This window comes from Pelodiscus sinensis, chromosome 8 (genome assembly GCF_049634645.1).
Source record: "Pelodiscus sinensis isolate JC-2024 chromosome 8, ASM4963464v1, whole genome shotgun sequence".
In the NCBI taxonomy this organism is placed as follows: Eukaryota; Metazoa; Chordata; order Testudines; family Trionychidae; genus Pelodiscus; species Pelodiscus sinensis.
Genome location: NC_134718.1, coordinates 49,242,029 through 49,262,672, shown reverse-complemented (window position 1 = coordinate 49,262,672; position 20,644 = coordinate 49,242,029). Strand labels below are relative to the sequence as shown.

Below are 20,644 nucleotides of genomic sequence, written 5' to 3'. Positions count from 1 at the left end.
TGTGGAGTAAAAGCCCATGAATAAGCTTGCAGGATTGATGCCCTGCAGTATGTCTGTAACTGTACAAAATTGAAGAAAACATCGGACCAGATTCATAGAAGGACTTATGTGCGTAACTGCCAGGTTAGGTGCCAGAGTCCATAATTTAGATCCTTAGACCCCTACTCCCGTGTTGCCTATCCCGGTAGGTGACTAAATTCCCTAGGAATCTTTATTTTTGCTGGTGCAAATATGGAAAGCTGTCTAAATCTTGATATCTGTCTAGCTTTCTTCAAAGTCTTTTTAATATTTGGAAACTAGATGTTCTTCCACTTATGAAGTCCAATCTGACAGGCATGCTCAGAGCATGCTTGACTTGCATGCAGGACAGCCATCGAGGAAGCTGTGTTCATTTTTTCCCCAATAGCTCGTTAGCTGGTGCACTCATATGGAAGATCCAAGTTCAAATTCTTACTCCAGATCATGCAGTATGAGAAATTAAACTTGAATTTTCCACATTCTGATCTGTGCTCTAGGAACTGAGGTAATGGATGTAATGCTGGTACCATTGCCACTCCCTCTCTTTCTCCTTCGGCATTAGGTGTAGCAGCACTGAGTGGACATCTCCTTTGTGTTTAGCCACTCTCTGTGGAGTTTAAGGTCTACAGCAGAATTCTTATACATCATCTATACAGGAGATCTTTCAGTGGTGCAGCTGCATCAGTACACCTGTGGCACTGTAAGGTCTCTGCGGTTGACATAGCATTGTACTGCTAAATCAGTTGCTTTTTAAGCAGTTACTGATTTAACATAACACGTTTTGTGAAATGTTGATTTCACACAAGGTTGAAAGATACATATTCTAATAAAATTAAGTATTAGAATATTAAGTATTAGAATATTCTAATTTGATTATACATATTTATATTTACTGGCAAGTTATATTATGGAATAGCCACAAATTTTACAACATACTTTTGGAAAAGTTTTAATCAGGATGGATTGATTTAAATCAAGGCTGTTTCTATGGGAGCTGGTGACAGCCCCAATATCAGCATGGGGCTGAGAGCTGGCAGCCAGCCCCGGCCCCTCTGGAGCAGTCCCCAGCCTGGATCCCGCTTTAGTCAGTTAACTAGCCCTAACGTTAACCTACTAATTAATTGGGATTTTACATCCCTAGTAACATGACCAAGAGCAATATTAAAATAGTATTGAAAGTCATCCCCATAAAGCATTACTCACTGAAGGCTTTTTTTTTTCCTGTAGCAAGGGGGAAAAAAAGTTATAAAATAGACAAATGTTATGAAAATAGTTTCCCTGTTCTCTGGGTGATAGAGTCAAAATATGCACTGCCTTAAGTCCTCTGTGTACTTTGTATCTAGATTCTTTCTTTGGTGCACTTTCTGGAAGTCGACCCCCTTGATTTCCCCAGTTACTCCATCTTGCCATTCTCACATGTTTTCTAAAAAGTTTAGTAACTAAAAGACAGATTAACTGTAACTTTGTTTAAAGCAAAAATAGTTCTCAGAAAAATAAGGGGATGGTAAGCATTCTGTTTTCACAAATTTTTCATTAAGTCCACATTAAATTAAAACAAATTCCTGTATTAAGAATAATATGGTTGAGGATAATCTTATCAAATAATTACTGTTCCATTCAAAGGAGCTAGAATTACTCAATCATGTGGTTCTTACTCCTGTACTGCTCACAAGGTGACACTCATCTGATAAGATGTACCCCTACAATACTGATTAATTTAAATTGGACATGTGGGAAATTCTGCTTGGCAGCTCGGGAAAGAATGAATTCTCTGCTGTGCTGCACTAGTGGGAAAGAAAGCGTATCAAATTATTAAATAGCATTTTGGGCTTATTATGTTTAGGATCTAGTTATATGGCTCTGTACATAATTTTTTCTTTGATTTTTTTTAAATATATTTTTTTTACTCATTGAATTGAAGGACTTCATTTTCCCCCTCCAATTTAGTAGATCAAGATCCATCACATGTGGATTTTGTATAGAGTCCAAACAAGCATAGCTCTGTTGTTGTTCCAGTCTGTATTTGCAACTGCATTGTTAATTGAATTTCTGGAAAACAAATTCTAGAAATGTAATGGGTCAGAACAATTTTTTTCTGTATGCAGTATTAAGGAAACTTGAAGTCAAGATATTCCTATTTTTAATCTTTGGTAATTCTTTTGGGGTAAAAGTCATGGAAATATTGACTATGGATTTATAATTTTCTCAGTGTTTATATATGCATGAGAATTGCAGGTGTTGGAAAGGAAAACTATCTTTCCTTAGCTTTAAGCATTAGTACTTATACATGTTATTTGGGCCCTGATCCTGTGCTAAAACTGATGAGCTGCATTGACTCCAGTGGTGTACTGTGTAGCTCAGGGACCATTCCACATCATTGTTTCATTTTTTTCTGTGTTTTGTACGGCATCTAGTTCATTGAGGTCTTGGTCTATGACTAGAGCTCATAGGTGCCATGGTAATGTAAATAATAATAAGTCAGTACAGGTTTGGGGTATAATATTAACATTTGCGTATGTGATGTTTTAAGAACATAAGAATGGCCGTATTTGGTCAGACCAAAGGTCTGCCTAGCCCAGTAGCCTGTCTTCTGACAGTGGCCAGCGCCAAGTGCCCTGGAGGGGGTGGACCAAAGACAATGATCAGGCAATTTGTCTTGTGCTGTCCATCTCCAGCCTCTGACAAACAGAGACCAGGGACACCATTCCTACCCCTGGCTAATAGCCTTTTATGGACCTAACCTCCATGAATTTATCTAGCTTCTCTTTAAACTCTGTTATAGTTCTAGCCTTGACAGCTTCCTCTGGCAAGGAGTTCTACAGATTGACTATGCGCTGTGTAAAGAAGAACTTTCGCTTATTAGTTTTAAACCTGCTACCCATTAATTTTCTTTGGTGTCCTCTAGTCCTTATATTATAGGAACTAATGAATAACTTTTCTTTATTCACCCTCTCCAAACCACTCATGATTTTATATACCTCTATCATATCCCCCCTCAGTCTCCTCTTTTCAAAACTGAAAAGTCCCCGTTTTATATTCATTATTAATATAACTTTGAAACAATAAGATGTATTCTGCTGACAGAGTAATCATTAAAATTCCTTAACGAGTTAGTTTTTTGTCTTACAGAATAAAACTATAAATTGTTATATAGCTTTCATTGGCATAATGTTGGTATGTCTTGTCATTTTTATACGTTCAGTGTATTGTTAAGAGTGTATTGTCATTTGCAGGTCTCCAACGTTTAGATATATCTCAAGATCTTAATTTTTTTCGGCTCTGATAACGGTATTATTTCTCAGAAATATGTATTATTGGGAAAACCCTTTATCTTGGATAGCATTACATAGCCTTCACTGAAGAATTTGGAACTTGTATCCCTGAGTAGTTGTTCTGTCCAGCTATATTAATGCTCCTTAACTCTTCATTTATTCAGCTGAAAACAGTTTAAGAAAGCTAACAATAAAGCATACATATAGCCATACTGGAGCAGGTCTCTGATCTATATTTGGAGTTTTGGAAGGAGGTATAAGAGACCCTGTTGTGGATAGCTATTGAATAACCGGGCCAACAGAGAAAGATTCTTTCTAGTTTTCATTAGTTAGAAATTAGTTTATGGCTGAAACATAGAACACTAGAACTAGAAGGGCCCACGAGAGGTCATCCAGTCCAGTCCCCTGCCCTCATGGCAGGACCAAGCACCATCTAGATCGGGGTGAGCAAACTGAGGCCCTGAGGCCTGGATCCAGCCCACCAATCATTTCTCTCCAGCCTGCCTAGCTGATTAGCAGAGGTGCATACTTACAGATGACGGTATGCAGCTGTTGTCAGCTGGCAGTGTGTGTTCATTTGCTTCTCCCTCCCCCACACATCTTGCTTCACCCTGTAGCCAAGCTGCTTCAAGGATTCTCCTGCTAGTTTATGTGGGGGGTGGGGTGGGGCAAGGTGCAGAAGAGAGCTGAAGTCATGGTGTTCCTCTGCCCCTGTAACCTGTCTCTGCATGGCAGGAATCCTAGATGGAGATGCAGTCAGCATAGCTGCTCCAATCTGAAGCGTGACCCATAGGAGTGCGGGCGGGGAGACAATAGAGCAGGACAGATTTCCCTTAAAGACACAGAGTGTGGCTTCTCTATGTCATTGTCACACGCACTATCCCAGTCTATGCCACAAAGTTACTGTCACACACACAGTGCTGCACATACTCAGTGTGTCACAAAGCCTGTCTCTCTCGCTCTCAAATTCTTACTCCCACACACACATACACAACCCCACCTCTTCTGTCTCAGGCCCCACTCCTTCTGGGGGGCCCCGGAGCCGGCCTGTCACCAATTACCAACATTTGTGAGGTGGCTCCCTTTCAAAAATGTATGCCCAGCCCGATCTAGATCATCCCTAATAGATGTCTGTCTAACCTGCTCTTAAATATCTCCAGAGATGGAGATTCCACAACTTCCCTAGGCAATTTATTCCACTGCTTAATCACCCTGAGAGTTAGGAAGTTTTTTCTAATGTCCAACCAAAACCTCCCTTGCTGCAAATTAAGTCCATTGCTTCTTGTCCTAGTATTAGATGTCAAGGAGAATATTTTTTTCTCCCTCCTCCTTTTAACGCCCTTTTAGGTACTTGAAAGCTTCTATCATGTCCCTTCCCAGTCTCCCCTTTGTAAAGTGAACAAACCCAATTATTTTAGTCTTCCCTCATAGGCAGGGCTCACCGAACCACAGTGAGCCCCGCTCACCAGCCGCGATGTCCGGTGATCTGCGCATGCGCAGATCGCCCGAACCCGGCTCTTCCGGGTTGCAATCTACTCGCTCCAGGCGAGTAGATTGCATTATTTGTCAAGCCCTGCTCATAGGTAAAGTTTTCTAGACCTTTAATAATTTTTGTTGCTCTTCTCTGGACCCTCTCAAACTTCTCTACATCTTTCCTTCAAAGTGGATACAGAACTGAAAACAGTATTCCAGTTGATCCTAATCAGCAGAGAGTAGAGCTGAAGAATTACTTCATGTGTTTTGGAGCTTCAGGGGGTAGCCGAGTTAGTCTGTTACAGAAAAAAACAACAAATGGTCTGGTAGCACTTTATAGACTAACAAATCGTGTAGATGGTGGTAAGAGATTTCATGAACACAGGCCACGTCTCGTTTTTTTTTCATGCGTTTTGCTCACAATACTCCTGTTAATGCATGCCAGAATGATGTTTGCTTTTCTTTGCAACAATGTCACACTGTTGACTCATACTTACCTTATGGTCCGCTATGACTCCTAGATCCCTTTCTGCAGTACTCCTTCCTAGACAGTCACTTCCCATTTTGTATGCGTGAAACTGATTGTTCCTTCCTAAGTGGAGTACTTTGTGTTTGTCCTTATTGAACTTCATCCTGTTTATCTCAGGGCTTGTCTTCACTACATGGAAAATCACTACTGCCGCAATTGATCTTCCAGAGTTTGATTTAATGAGTTTAGTTAAGATTCATTAAATTGAACTCGAATAGCACCCCTGCCGGTGTCCAGTACGCCTCTTTTTGCATTGAGTAAGGGAAGCTGATGGGAGTGTTTGCTCCTGTTGGCCTCCTGATATGGGGATGCCACCAAGATCGGCTTATGTTTTTTTTGTGGCTGGAGTTGCATACATTAAGCTGAACTACTGGGTCTAATGTAGACTAGGGATGTCAGTGTATAGTCGATTATATGATTAACCGGTAAGCTTAGGCTGTATCAGAGGCAGCAACATGGGGCGGCCGACAGCCTGTCGGCATGGGGAGCTGGTTTTTTATACTGGCTTCCCTTGGGGACTGGCTCCCCCTGCAAACCTGTGCTGCTGCCTCTGATACAGAGGCAACTGCACAGGGCTGCAAGGGGTTCCCCAAGAGTGGGTCCCCCAAGAGTGGGTCCAGGAGTGCATTGGTTGCTGCCCAAGGGGACTATTGAGTAGTTGTGTAACCACATGAAATCTTAGCATACATGACTATTCAGTTACTCAATATCTAACATCCCTACTACAAACTTTTATTTTGTCCTGCTTTCCATTTTTTAGGAGTCTTTTTTTGATTTGTAGATCATTCAAGATCTCTTGGTTAAGCCATGGTGTTCTCTTGCCATATTTCCTATCTTTTCTTTGCATTGGAATAATGTGCTGTCGTGCCCTTAATAATTAATGTCCCTTTGAAAAACTGCCAACTCTCTTCAGTTATTTTTCCTCTTAGTCTTGTTTCCCATGAGACCTTACCTACTAACTCCCTGAGTTTACTAAAGTCTGCATTCTTGAAATACATTCTTCTTTTTGTTTACTCCCTTCTACCATTCCCTAGAATCATTAACTCTATAATTTCATGATCACTTCCACCAACCTGCCTTCCATTTTCAAGTTCTCAATCAGTTCCTCTCTGTTGAAATCAAATCTAGAACAGCTTTCCCCTGTACTTTCTCCACCTTCTGAAATAAAAAATTGTCTCCAATGCATTCCAAGAACTTGTTGGATAATCTGTACCCTGCTGTGTTATTTTTCCCAACAGATGTCTGGATAGTTCAAGTTCCCCATCACTACTAAGTCCTGTACTTTGACTTTTTCTTATGCTCTCTCTCTCTCTCTCTCTCTCTCTCTCTCTCTCTCTCTCTCTCTCTCTCTCTCTCTCTCTCTCTCTCTCTCTCTCTCTTTTTAAACTTCCTGATTGATGTAACTGTGAATGTTCTCATTATTAATGGAACTGGCCATTTTTTTAAAACCTACAAGCTCTTGGGCTCCGTGGAATGCTGGAGCAGCCTCTACAGCAACCTCTCCTGCTCGCCACTGCTGCCTCTGATAGAAGCAGCAGTGTGAGGGGAGAGCAGAATCCCTATAATGGATGAGATGGAGAATGGTAAACTCTGGTATGGTAGCACACAGAACTTCTGATGGGGAGGAGCAGTTGGGGACCCTTGTTGCAGGAAAAATAGGTGTGTATACAATATGGATGTGATAGTATTAACCAATGAGCAAAAATTTTATTGGTTAATGCTATAGACTACATGCATTCTCTCTCTCCCCTCCCCTCCGCCAGTAAATTTTTAGCAATCTGGCCAGCAGCTCTGCTCAGTCCCAGCTTGTTCCAGGTCTGGGACCTACACCTGTTGTGGCTCTGCATTTAAAGGGTATTAGGAGCCAGGCAGGCAGCCCGGATCAGTTCCAGCTCGTGCTGGGTCCAGGAGCTCAGGACCCACGAGGCAGCAGCATGGAGTGACAGGCAACTGGTTCATGAGGAGAGCTGGTTTTTAAACTGGCTACCCCTGCAAACCAGCTCCCGCCTGGCACCCCATGCTGCCTCTGATACAGAGGCAGCAGCGTGGAGCGGCAGGGGTCTCCTCGGGGTAGGGCTGCAGCGCACTGGCTGCTGGCCCCACCCCTGGGGACTATAGAATAGTTGAGTAACCAATAAGAATTCATGAGATGAATTGACTATTCATTTAAATGATATTTAACATCCCTAGTACACAAAGCCCATGGTGAGGGTGGGGGAATGGAGCCCTGGTATTGGGAAGGGGAAATGGGGAGCCATAGAGATTCCTTGGCAGGGTGGAGTGGATCTAATAGAAGTACACACAGAGTGTGGTGCCTACTATGGTCAGAGGAGGAAAAGGAGAGAGTACTCAGGGTCCTTTGCATGGGAAGGTCCTTTGCATAGGAAAAATGAAGAGAACTCTGTAATGGGCAGGAAAGGGGAGGCACAGAGCCCCTTGTATGAAGGAATGTGGAGGGCCTTTGCTAGGAGTCTCTGAAATTGAGACGTGGGAGGATGGTGCACAGTTTGTGTAGAACAGAGGAATGCAAGGATTTCCTGGTGTTTGCAATGAACTTAGCCTGCAGAAATAATGACATGTGTTATGTGTTTTCCAGTTTATTTGTGAAACCCAAATGTTTTGTCATTGCAGTGATTAGTGCCTTTTTTGGCTGAAGTTATGAGACTTAACCCTCAACTTGATGGCGTTTTCTTTTTATATTTAACACAATAACTTTTAACTCCATGTATAGACAAGCTCATTCTGGAATAAGTGTTGATCTCTAGACAAGCCATTAGCTCTGCTTGTCCTTGTAATACAGTTTTAAATTGTTGACATTCTAAAAGAGAGAGAAAAGAAGAAAGGCGAGGCGAGTAAGAATGGTGGCCAGGAATGCTGAGGGATGGGAAATGCAAGGACAAACAGAGCCCCTGGCTTGGGAATTATGTGGGGTGGGGGAGGAAGAGGTTTTGCAATGAGTCCCTGAAATAGAGGAGGATCTGCGGGTGGCACACAGAGCTTGTAGGGGGTAATGAAAGGATGCAAGGAGCCCCTGGTGTGTGCAATAAGCTCAGCCAACAGCGACAACAAAGTGTGTGACCCCCTAGTGAGTAATTGAGGTCTTTTTGCCTGCTTCAGTTGTTGCTCATTCTTTGTATATAATGCTGCATTCTGCTAGAATCAGGTTTGGTAGCAAAATGTCAATCTCCTTGTAACTGTTGCGATTTTTATTCTTTCTCCTTTTTATGTTGCATACCTTACCATTGGTATTGTTTTTTCAGCAAACGTCTCACCATTCTTCTAAAAACACTATCAATTTGGCAAGGCTTTGTAACTTTTTTCTTTGTAATACTATTTTTTTCATCCTTATGCTTTCAGTGCTTAGTGTGTTTTTTTTTTCCTTGTGAGTTGTAATAACCTTAGCATGGATAGCTTAGTTATTGAGGTAAGAGTTCATCTTATATCAGTTGCTTTCCTTTTTTCTGTATCCAAAAAATTACAACTTTCTTTTATATTCTTTGCTTTATATTAATTCATGTAATATTATTCATTGTTCCATTATAACTGACCATGCTTTTGAAGTCACTAGAATTTAACAGCTAGTTGTCATCAAAATACCCCATTATTTTGAAAAATTATTTGTTTCTCTTAACACATAGATATATTTCTGTTTTGTCATAGGTCTCTTGTAGTTGTCCATTTTTGGGCACCATGGGCTCCTCAGTGCATTCAGATGAATGATGTCATGGCTGAATTAGCTAAGGAACACTCACAAGTTACATTTGTGAAGGTAATTCTTCATAGCCAAATAGTAAAGACTATTTTAAAGATAGCATTGAAGACTAAAATAAAACACTAGGGGACCATTTATGCGTAAAATACAACATCAGGAACATTTTTTTCCACCGATGATTTCTGTGGTTTGGAAACTGAAGCTTTCATGCTGATTTGAATCTTAATGAGTTCAACTTCGTAAGAGTCAGTATCAGAAATGGCATAAATTGAACTGTGCATGAAGTTCATGGTGTATTGCTGGTTAAAAATTCCAATTAGTTACATCTTATTGTATTTAAAATGCAGTATTTTGGCACTTTGATTTAATAGAATGTTACTTCATTTGGTAAATGTTTTTAAGTTTGTGTACTTAATGTGACCTGCAAAGACTCACACAGCCAGTATGGTAATTAGTTGTGTAGTAGCCTGATCTCTAATCCTAAAGATCTGAGATGAAGATATCAATCCTGCTCTTTTAAGATTTGCTTGAGCTTGGATCTGTTTCAGTGATGCTGCTGGTTAGACAAGTAGGTTTTCCCCTAGATTCATTTAATTGCTTTTCCAACCATTACTGAGAGTGAACAATAATCTTCATGGGGTTGGCAAAAAGATCAATTTAAGTCTGTGTGATGTTATCATTTTAAGTATAGGATGTTGAACAGCAGTAAATAATTGAGATGCAATATTTTTGTGAGATCATCTGTATGTCCCAGGAATAGAATCACCATGGAAAAAATTACTGCACTAGATCTGCATGCCATTCATTTTAAAACAACTTTTTCTTGTTAATGAGACGTTTTTGTGATTGAGGGCAGGGAGTAATGGAACAACCAGCTGTGTGTGTATGTGTTTTAATTTGATTTCTTACAGGCTTTATGTTTTGTGTGTTTTTAATGACTCATCTCACAGTTTGGCATTTCCTTTTGTAGAACAGAAAGATAGATTTGTTTTTAATTGTATTAATGTACAAAACTATTTTAATTGGAGTATTTTAAAACATGTCAATTTTCAAAATATTGTATTTTTTGTTGCTTTTCTAGTACTGTAGTTTATGATAGGCCAATTTTTTTTTTGAAGTCTCAGCTCACTTTGTGGTATGTTCATTGGACAGTGCACTCCAAAATAAAATTACAACCCTGTCATGTAAATACATCCTAATTACAATATACAAGATGGGTCTGTTTAAAAAAAAAAAAAAGCAATAAAAAGAACTGAATAAGTCTGATTCAGTAGTTTGGACTTCTGGCTGGGACTAATTTCATATCTTGAGTTCATAATTAAAAGCATAGAATTTTGTCCTATGTTCTGGAATAGCCAAGAAATCTAACTTCAGATCATTCAGTAATAATTTTTTAACCTACCAAGTTAACTGTAAGTACATAATCAGAAATGTGGGTTCCTAATTATGGGCTGCCTTAAAGTGAAATAATCAGTTTTAAAATCCATTGTTTACAACCAGTTTAACTTCAAACCCCAATTAGCACATTTTAAAATGCGGTTTAAATTATGACTGCAGTGATTAAGCATAACTTTATTTTAAAGATGACCACAGAATAAATCTTAATTTTAACCAAGCCGAGAGGTTTAAAATATGACCAGTGTTCTCTGTATTTTAAAACACACTGAACTTTGGTGCATTGACCAATAACAAATGTTGTTCAATGAAGTTCAGCCAACTATGGTTTTTCATTGAAGTGCAACAAAAGCATTAAAGTAGCTAGGAAATGAACCATCAGAAGAAAAAAGGAGTAAAAGTTCAGCACAGCTTGAACCTCTCTTGTCCGGCATCCTTGGGACCTGAGCAGTGGCAAACGAGAACATTTGCCTAATTACAAAGATTCAATATTGTTTAGCAGAATTAACAACACTTCTACATTTTACTATAATGTTAGTCATTAAGTTGTTTAATAAGGTAACTGTGTAACCTCTAAAAAAGTCTTAACAGTTACATGCACTGTGGGCTCTGCATTATAAAGCTCACATAAGTTTCATACTGCAGAACCCACAGCAAAGCCATCCCCTGGAACAGAGCAGAGTTTAACCAGTAACAATCCATAAGCATCAACTTGTTGGTTAATTGGTTACATTCTTAACATCCCTACTGCTTACTAGGGATGTGAAAGACTAGTTGACTAGTCTCTACCAGAAAGGCAGCAAGAGTTGGGGAAAAGGAGGGGAGGCTTCAGAGCAGCAGTGCTGTGTGGAGCTGGGGTCAGTTGGGGACTCCTGGGGAGCTCCCTGCAGCATTTCAAAGTGGCAGCATCGCGTGGAGGCCAGGGTCAGCTGGGGACTCCCCAGCTGGACTCCAGCTCCATGCTGTGTTTCAAAGCAGCAATGTTGCATAGAGCTGGGCTCAGCAGGGGAGTCCCCAGCTGGCCTCTGGCTCCACGTGGTACTGCCACTTTGAAACACCATGGGGAGTAAGGGGACTCAATCAGTCCCCTGGTGGCCCAGTGCTCCCTGCAGTGCTTTCAACTTTGAAGTATAGCAGCAGCTCTGGGGCTGTTGCTACATTTGGAAGGCGAGGCTCCTTATAGACTAATCGAATATATGATGCAAACAGCATCAACTATTTGATTAGCCTATTAATCTAAATTTAGCATTCACACTCCTTACTAGTCTCCTAGTAGTAATTTAACCCTAAATTTGAGCTAAATAAAAACACAGACAACTGAGAGCTAGGACTGGTGGCTGTAAAAACAAACTTTATGAAGGAAACTTGGCCACACCCATGTTGAATGGGCATCCGGGTATGTAAAATTATGCTGGACCATGGTTGTTGCTGGACCAGAGGATGCTGGATTAGAGAGGTTCAACCTGTTCCATGTAACAATAATTCAGCCTTTTGCAGGAGATCAGAAAATAAAATATAATGACAGATTTCGTTTCTCAGTTAATTTGTGTAGAGATTCGATTATGAGGCTTGATTAGGGATAGAAGTCTCAACATTAAGGGACATAGTCTATTACTGGTTGGTCAAATTCAGGATAAACCAGTTGAGAGGGGTACTGTAAAAATCTGTTGTGTGCAGCAAACAATCCTTATGATTCAGTCAAAAGCTGTAGGTAGAACCTAAAGGAGATTATTTAAAAAAACCTTCTTAAAAATCTCTTTGTGATAGTCTGGCAGAATTCCAGTCATGGCTTATTCTGTAAGATGTGGTTCATAAAGTTAAGCTGCAGTTCCACTGCATTCAAATATTTTTCTGAAATCTTGAGAAGTATATTTCAGAGAGGGAAATTTTGAATGTCTGCTTGATGATGATTGCATCACTGAGTGCATAATGACTACTTGTTTCAGTGAAGGATCAAGCCTGACAAAAATTAATTTGAGAACAAGAGAAATCTATGGGGCCTGATCCAAAGTCCATGACGACTCGTATTGATGTCAGGGGGCTTTGGATAGGACTCAAGCTGAGAGAGAAAACCCTCAATTCCTCTCTGGAACATGCATTTCTTTGTTTTTGCCTACCAGATGTGGTGAGGTGTGAAATTATTTCCCTTGCATCTAAAATGGTAAGACTAAAAGCCTTATGGGTGTAACACATCAAAACTTAGTTTTACAAACAACACTGAAATGTTTAAAGCAATATATATGTATATAGAAAGATCAGAAAATGGTGTGACTAGCCAGCAGTGGCATTTTCTAAAAACGTTAATATTAGGGATGCCATCTTGTAGATGACTACACGATTAACCGACAAACCTGGGCTTCTCGGTTAATCTTGTTGACTACACACTCTCCTTCGTTGCTGCATGTGTATCGGAGACTTTTAAGCTGGCTTCCCACAAGCATCAGATCCATTGGAGCCCTTCGCCCTCCCCCCCCACCCCACTCGCGCGCTGCTGCTTCTGATAGAGGGGCACCAGCGTGGGCAGTGGGCTGGTGGAAGCTGGTACACACAGGAAGCCAGGTTTTAAGCCAGCTGCCTGCGCATATTGACACCTGCGGAGCTACCCCCACCCCCCACAGTGCTACCTCTCTATCAGAGACAGTGGCGTGGGGTGGCAGGCAGGAGCTGATATGCATGGTGATGACATGGTGCATGGTGATATGACAGCTTTTAAGTCTGCTGTCCATGTGTCCCCTCACCCTCCCCCCTCTGCTTCCAACAGAACCTGCAGTGGGAGGGTGCAGAGGAGGCTGCCATGGAGCAGCTTCTGTCCTTGGCAGGCTCAGACTCACTGCAGTCAGAGGTTGCTCTGTGGCAGGCCTGGGTCTGCGGGAGGGAGGCTTGAGCTTGCCATGGACAGGGGTTGCTCTAGCATCTCATGGAGAAGCCTTTGTGGGGAGCACACCCTCCCTCCCCCTGTAGTCAGAGGCTGCTGCTGCCCCACACTGGCAGCAGTGCGGGGTGGCTGGGGCTCCCCAGGAATGGGGCCAGGAGCACACTGGCTCCTGACTCATTCCCTAGAGACTATCAAATAGTCATTTAACTATTAAAATGTGATGATGTTACATGACTATTTAATTACCTGTTATCTAACATCCCAAGTTAATATTCTGAACAAGAAATCAGCAACTGTAAATGGTCTTTTAGTTACTGATGATAGTTCCCCACTCTACAGTTTGGAGAAAGAGGAGTTGGCAAGGCTTTGGGCACCTGTAAATGGTATCACATGTTTCTGTGTGTTAGTTTTTGAAATGTATTTATATTCACTATTTTATCATCTTATTTTTACTTTGATTTTTTTCCACTTAGCTCTATGGATATTAACAGGAAATCAACATTTATTGCAATAAACAAAACCAACCTCAAAAGTTTGTGTGTCTTTAAAGTCAGAAGCAGAGACAGAATGCACACAGTGCATATGCTTCATAAAAAGATTTATATTTGGTAAAAATTGTCTTTTAACATTTCAAAATATATATTTTAAGAATGACCAAGCTTCTGGACCAATAGTTTGACAAGCTTTCTACTTAATGTCCAGCAGCTTTGCAAGAGTTAAAAGTAAAATTTAGCAGACATCAATAGTTTATTGAAGAAATACTCCTTTTTGCTTCATAATTTGCAGAAGGCTGCAAATGTCAGTCATGATGTACTGCCTCTTGAAATTAGTCAATAGAGCAAACAGCAAGAATTGCTGTGGGCAGAAAATAAGCACTGTAATCATGACATAACTGGGGTCAGTGATTTATGGATTTCAATATAGTAGTAGCTGCATATGATTGAAAATTTACTAGGTCACTAGTGCACCAAAAATTTTATTCACAGCCTCTAGGCTTCTTTTGAAATGTGCAACAAAATAAAATCCCCTGAACCTGTTTTGACACTGTGCAGGCTCAGTGTATGACATGCCAGTCCAGTGAGTCTCATTTAAATGCAAATGTCTTTAACATTTTTGCATCAAACTCCTTTTTAAACACACAAAATGTTGAGAAAAACATTATAAAAAGCACTGACATGCACAAACAAAACTTGAAAGAAAATTATGAAAATAAAAGCATGTTTTCTCTGACTTTTAAGCTGGAAGCTGAAGCTGTACCTGAAGTATCTGAAAAATATGAAATTAGTTCTGTTCCAACATTCTTGTTTTTTAAGGTAAGAGAAAATGGATTGCATATTATTTTCATGTATAGCTGTGTCAAGTTCAGCAGTTCAGTACCAATAAATGTTCATTCTACTTTTCAGTACTAAAAAGGGCAGTACTCCTTTTTCTTAATGTAGAAACTGCTAACAGTCTGTCTCCATATGCTTTTTTTGAACTGAGGACACAAGAATGTCCATTTTACAGAAATGATTATGAAAATCTAGTTTTAATATTTCAGAACCTACTTAAAATGCCTTGGAATTCATAGATTGCTTTACAGTACCTGAGAGATGTAGGACTCTTTTCAGGCATGGTTCTAGTGAGGTTTCATGGCTTTTCTGTTTGAATTGTAAATTGTAATGCTTGTGAAGAATTAACAGATGATTAACCAGTAGAAATAGCATGTTTGGTGCTTATTTTTGTAATAATTTGTTAATTTTTTTGTAATAAGAATTTTATTTGATACAGACAATGTTATGGTCAACAGACTAGTTTTTGTTTTAGAATTTTGCTGGGATTAAAGAGGTAATGCTAATCCATCGTTTGCTTATCTGAAAATCTATAATATGAAGTGATGTAATACATATAAAACTTCTAATTTTTAGTAGTCTGAAAGATTGCTCTTCGTTAATGCTTCTTAACTGAGCTACTCTCTTGGTTTATTTAGAATTCTCAGAAAATTGACAGATTAGATGGCGCCCATGCCCCAGAGTTGACCAAAAAAGTCCAGCGCCATGCATCTAGCAGTACTATTTCAGCTGGTGCTAATGATAATGCAAAGGAGGACCTGAATGTGCGTCTAAAGAAACTGATAAATGCTGCACCATGCATGTTGTTTATGAAAGGATCTCCCCAAGAGCCTCATTGTGGTAAGGACTTCCTGAAAGTTTATTTAATGTAAAAGTGCTTGTTTATGTAGAGAACTGGTTACATGATTTATTTATAGTCTTGTTTATGCATGTATCATTAAAACAGTGGTCTCCAAACTTTTGAATGTAGTAGCCCTCTTGACCTGTACCTGTCCTCTTGGGGGAGCGGTAATGGGACTGTGGTTCTGAGAGGTTTGGGGGAGAGATGCAGACTGAGGTAAGTGGGCCAAGGTTAGGACTGCAGTTGGAGGTGGGTCTGGACCAGTAACGGAGCTGCAGCATAGTTGGGGATGGATTAGGGTTTGGTTGCTCTCTCTGTCCTCATCCCTTGAAGGTGCTAGCCTGGGCTCCTGTGCCTCTCCCCCACCCCATGGGGTAATCCCCTATAGTTTAGGGATTACTGCATTAAAATATCTGAGTGCCTCACAACACTAATTTCTTTTTATAGTCCCAGATAGTGGTGGTAGTAGTAGTAGTATTCTATTGCTACAGGTAAGGAACAGAGGGACAGATTAAGCAATTTGCTCATCGTCATGTGCATCTGTAGCAAAGCTTGGAATAGGATCCTGTTTTCCTGAGTCAATCCAGTGTTCTAGTTACAAGATCATCTCCTGTATCCAAACCATTCAGCTCAAGTTGCGAGGAGAAATTTTGAACATCATTAATAATAAAAAAAAACCTAAGTGCTGATGTGACATGATTTCTGTGGATAACAAACTTACTGACCTACTGACATTTATAGTTGACAAATTGTGATAGCTAAGAGAGGTAACAGGCTCAAGTAAAACATGGTGCCAATATTCAATAGAACTGGTGAGCCTGTAAATTAATGTCTACCTTTGTTCTATAGTAAAAAATAGAATAAATATTAAGAATAAGGTATCAGTAAACATCTAGGAGATAACTTTGAACAATAGCTTCAATTTCTAAAGTATTACTCTTGTTAGACAAATATCACTGCTCTATTTTGATAGAATTAGAAAATTAACGAGGAACTACAGAGGCCATAAGACATGAGTATCAGTGAGAGATGGGCACCTGCGTCTGGTAGACTCATTAGTAAATGGAAGCCATATTCTCTGGGGCAGTTTCCCAAATATGCTCTGCGGAACCCCGAGGTTCCGTGAAGTGAAAGTAAGATTTCTGTGGAACCTGATCACCCTCTGTGGGCCCCCCCCCCCTTTAGGGTCTTAGGGGTGGGCGAGCCGAGCGGTCCCCTGGGACTGCCATTTTCAAGGGGCTGCCGGCTGCTGCAGTCTTAGGGGCAGGCCGGCATTTTTTTTTGGTTTAGTTTTGCTTGAGCTTGCCCCACCCCGGTTGTTTTAGTTGACCAGTTTTCCCTGGTTATCCACAGAAATCATGTCACATCAGCACTTAGGGTTTTTTTTTATTATTAATGATGTGGTTTTGTTTGTTTTGTTTTAAAGGGTTCCGTGGCCAAATTGGGGATCCCCAAGTATGGGGCTGGCAGTGGGGATTCCTGGTTAAACATTTAAAAGTGCAACCAATAGAATTTTAGCTGATTACACAGTTACTGTTTTTCAATGTTATTTACATCCCTAGTTAGAAAATGGTGAATGGTGGAAAATTTACTAACAAAGTTCCTTCTAATCTTTTCCAGCCATATGCAGAATGCAAATTTATGTGCACTGAGGCATTTAGAAATGTGCACCACCAATAGAAACACACAACCTAGTTGTGGGTGCTCGGCTAATCAGCTGGGCAGCATTTGAATCTCTCCTGAGTGGCTGGCACAAGTGCACAGCTTACAGGGAGAGCATTGTTTACTTAGATACAGTTTTTACTTTTGATTTCCATTACTCTGTTTGGATAGACATTCAGAGTCTATTGAAAATGTACAACAGCATTTTCAAGTTGTTTTAGTTAAAAACAATTACTTTATGTGATAATACTTAAGAAAAATCTATTAAAAAGTTTGCCAAAACACATTTTGCATTTGATGATTTATTTTAAAAAGGAAGCATCTGTAGTAAGAATATTGTACTGATTGTTTTTTATCACTGCTTTTCAACTAATAGGTCTTATGCTCTCTGATCTACAGGCTAAAAATGAGGTCAGAGGAGGAAAACAAACTGTCCTGTTATTTGAACTTTCAGTTGATTTCTTAACTTTGAGTGAACTAGTCATTGTACTGAAGTAGTTCAATAAGCTAAAAGAAAGATATTCTTCAGGTACAGAGAGAAGAGGCTACCACTGTCAAAAACCAGTTTAGCATTTCAGCCCACTCTGGTTCCAGATATTTAGGCAGCGACTTCCATCCATTCAGTGGTTTGACTTTTTTAAAAACATGGCAGCAAACATACTGTTAAAATCATTTACATTAAATTAAAAAAATATTAATAGATTATGGTAAGATCAGGCCTTAACCTATGTTATCATAAAATTTAAATTTAATATTAAATTGTTCTTTTTTAGTTCACCCCTTATTTAAATAAACTGTACATGTTTGTATGTATTGTGAACTTAAAATCATATTTTATCCAATCTGACTTTGATATAATTTCATAAGTTAAAATTTAAAACATAAATTGGTTTGGATAAAAACATGTAGATTGAAAATTAGGTCACTGACTATAAACAGAAGGCAATAAGGGAATGGATCAGTCTTTAAGAAATATCTAATGAGGTATCAAGTGATGACCATACTTATTTGCTATCTTTAGTGATCAGACTAAGAGCATATTCATGATATTCACAAAAGGAGACAAACTGAGAAGAGTTGAGTAAACAGTAAAGATGGAGGAGAAAGTATAAAGGGATCTGTAGAATCTGAAACATTTCAAGACCATAAAAATAAGAACTAAATAGGAATAATACAAGCTACAGGATTACACCTAGGTGGAAGAGCAGGAATGGAAAGTGAAAACTATTCAAAACATACAAGTTCAGTAGGAGGAAGCCTTAACGTAGGCGGTCGTAATTTCAAATTTAACTTTAGGTTTATTTTTAAAGAAAAAATATTTTTATTTTATTATTTTAAAAATTCACCCTAATTGGAGAATATACATTGGGACATGTGTGTTTAAAAAACAAAAACAAAACCTTAGCGTTTTCATTTTTGTTATTCGCATATTCTTAATATGACAATGAAATGTCATAAAACTTATAGTATTGGAGACCGTGAATACTATAGTGTAGGTTACATAAAGTTTCTCTGTGACCCTTCTGCTTTGAGAACTTCGTGAAACTTAGTAACAATTACAAGAACACTTTTATATCCAAACATTGAGGATAGGCTCAAGTTTTTGCAAATTGCATGCTGAGCTTGTAAAGACTACAGCTGTACATGCACGAGGCTAATTTTAACAACATAATGAAGTGAACTGAAGGTGTATGTAGTCTGAGACAGAGGTTCAGCAGAAATCCATTATTTCATAGAGGGGTCTGAGCCAAGTTTAAAATTAAGAGATAGCATGGTTAAGTGCTCAAAAAAGTCGGGAAAAGTCTAAATCAAGATTACAAATACAGTTTTGACTCTTTTATGCTAATGCACCAATCTCTTCTTAAACACAATCATGCACTGTAATATTACTTTGAGAGAGTCAAGTCAGTATAATGTTGGAAGAAGTGTTCCGTTGGCCACGTGTTCACTGAGGGTGCCTCTAAACTTTGCTCTATTTTCGAAAGAGGATATGCAAATTCTGCGGGGATTTGCATATCTTCTTCCAATCTCACTTTCAAAAGCAGGGCTCCCTGCTGCCTCTGCGGGCTGCATCCAGTGGCTTGGCAGGCCGTATTTTGCCCAGCCCTGAGATAACATGCACAGAGCTTTTGAAAGTGAAAGTAGTCTGGACATGTTTTTTTTGGGAAAAAACTCCTTTTTAAAAAAAAAAAAAAATAGGTAAACCGCAGTTTTTAAGGAAGAGCAGTTTTTTTGAAAGTGGTTTTTTTCCCGAAAAAACCCTGCGTCCAGACTACTTTCACTTTAGAAAGTTCTATTTTGAAAATAGAGCATAGTCTAGACATAACCTGACTGTTGTATCTTGTTGCTGTGCATGTTATCTCAGGCCTGGGCAAAATACGGCCTGTCAAGCCACTGGGTCCAGCCTGCAGAGGCAGCAGGGAGCTCCAGGGACCACCCCCCCACACTTGCCCTGCATGCCATGCAGAAATGCAGCTGCAGGGCTCCATTTCTGTTTTAAAACTGGAGTGTAGGGGGAGAGTTTTAGGAGCCACCTCGCCCCCAGCACATTCCCATTGGCTGGTTTCTGGTGGAAGCCAGCCAATGGGAGCTGCTTGTTATAACAACAGACAGCAAAGAAGAACCACCCCCACCCACCGCCTCCTGGGCTCACTTATTCCTGAAACACGTGCCAGGCAGGCTGGCTGGCTGGAAAACATTTTAAATCTGCGCAAAGGCAAGCTTGTTTGGCAGCTGGCAAGTATGTCTCTTGGTCACAGCCTGCTTCTGGCATCGCAGCCCTTTCCTGCCCCAACTCTCTGCCCCTCCCCCCCCAACATATCCAAACCCTCTGTTCCCCTCTTATACCTATATCCCCTCCCAGGTCTGGCACCCCAGTCTCCTGCCCCAGATCACAATAGTCTTCTACCCCAGGTCACATCCCAAACCCCTGCACTCCAGACCCCTGCCCTAGGTGACAACCGCCTGCTTCATCCCAACTCCCTTCCAGACTCTGCCCGGGGCTTCCTGGAATCAGCCGCTGATCTGTTTCAGCAGCAGCTGAATCGGGGACCCCTGGGGCAGAGCAGCTGGGGTCCTGCCGGGTTGGTCCCGCAGCGCTGTCCTTTGGCGCTGCAGGACCAACCCGGCAGCACTCCAGCTGCTCTGCCCCAGGCGTCCCCAAGAGCAGCTGGGGTGCTGCCGGGTTGGTCCCGCAGCCCCGAGGGGCAGCGCTACAGGACCAACCAGGCAGTACCCCAGCTGCTCTGTCCCAGGCATCCCCAAGAGCAGCTGGGGAATGCTGCTGGGTTGGTGCCGTAGCGCTGCCCCTCAGCGCTGCGGGACCAACCCGGCAGCACCCCAGCTGCTCTATTGCAGGCATCCCCGATTCAGCTGCTGCTGAAACTGACCAGCAGCGGCTGAATCAGGGACGCCTGGGGCAGAGCCGGACTATCGTAAAGCGGGGGCTATGAGGGGCCTGGGGTGGCATCTCCTCCCACCCCACTCCAGACCCCTCATAGCCCCCCCTTCTGATAGTCCGGCATATCTGATAATCC

At 40.8% G+C, this 20,644-nt stretch overlaps 1 protein-coding gene across 2 annotated transcripts in view; it reads left to right on the top strand.

Annotated features, from left to right (window-relative positions):
* Window positions 1-20,644, top strand: part of GLRX3 (glutaredoxin 3) — a 39,867-nt gene that overhangs the window by 6,050 nt on the left and 13,173 nt on the right. For both annotated transcript variants that reach the window (XM_075935241.1, XM_075935242.1), the window contains exons 2-4: window positions 8,953-9,061; window positions 14,513-14,587; window positions 15,244-15,445. In XM_075935241.1, coding sequence (XP_075791356.1) covers window positions 8,953-9,061; window positions 14,513-14,587; window positions 15,244-15,445 — 386 coding nt within the window. The remainder of the gene's footprint in view (window positions 1-8,952; window positions 9,062-14,512; window positions 14,588-15,243; window positions 15,446-20,644) is intronic.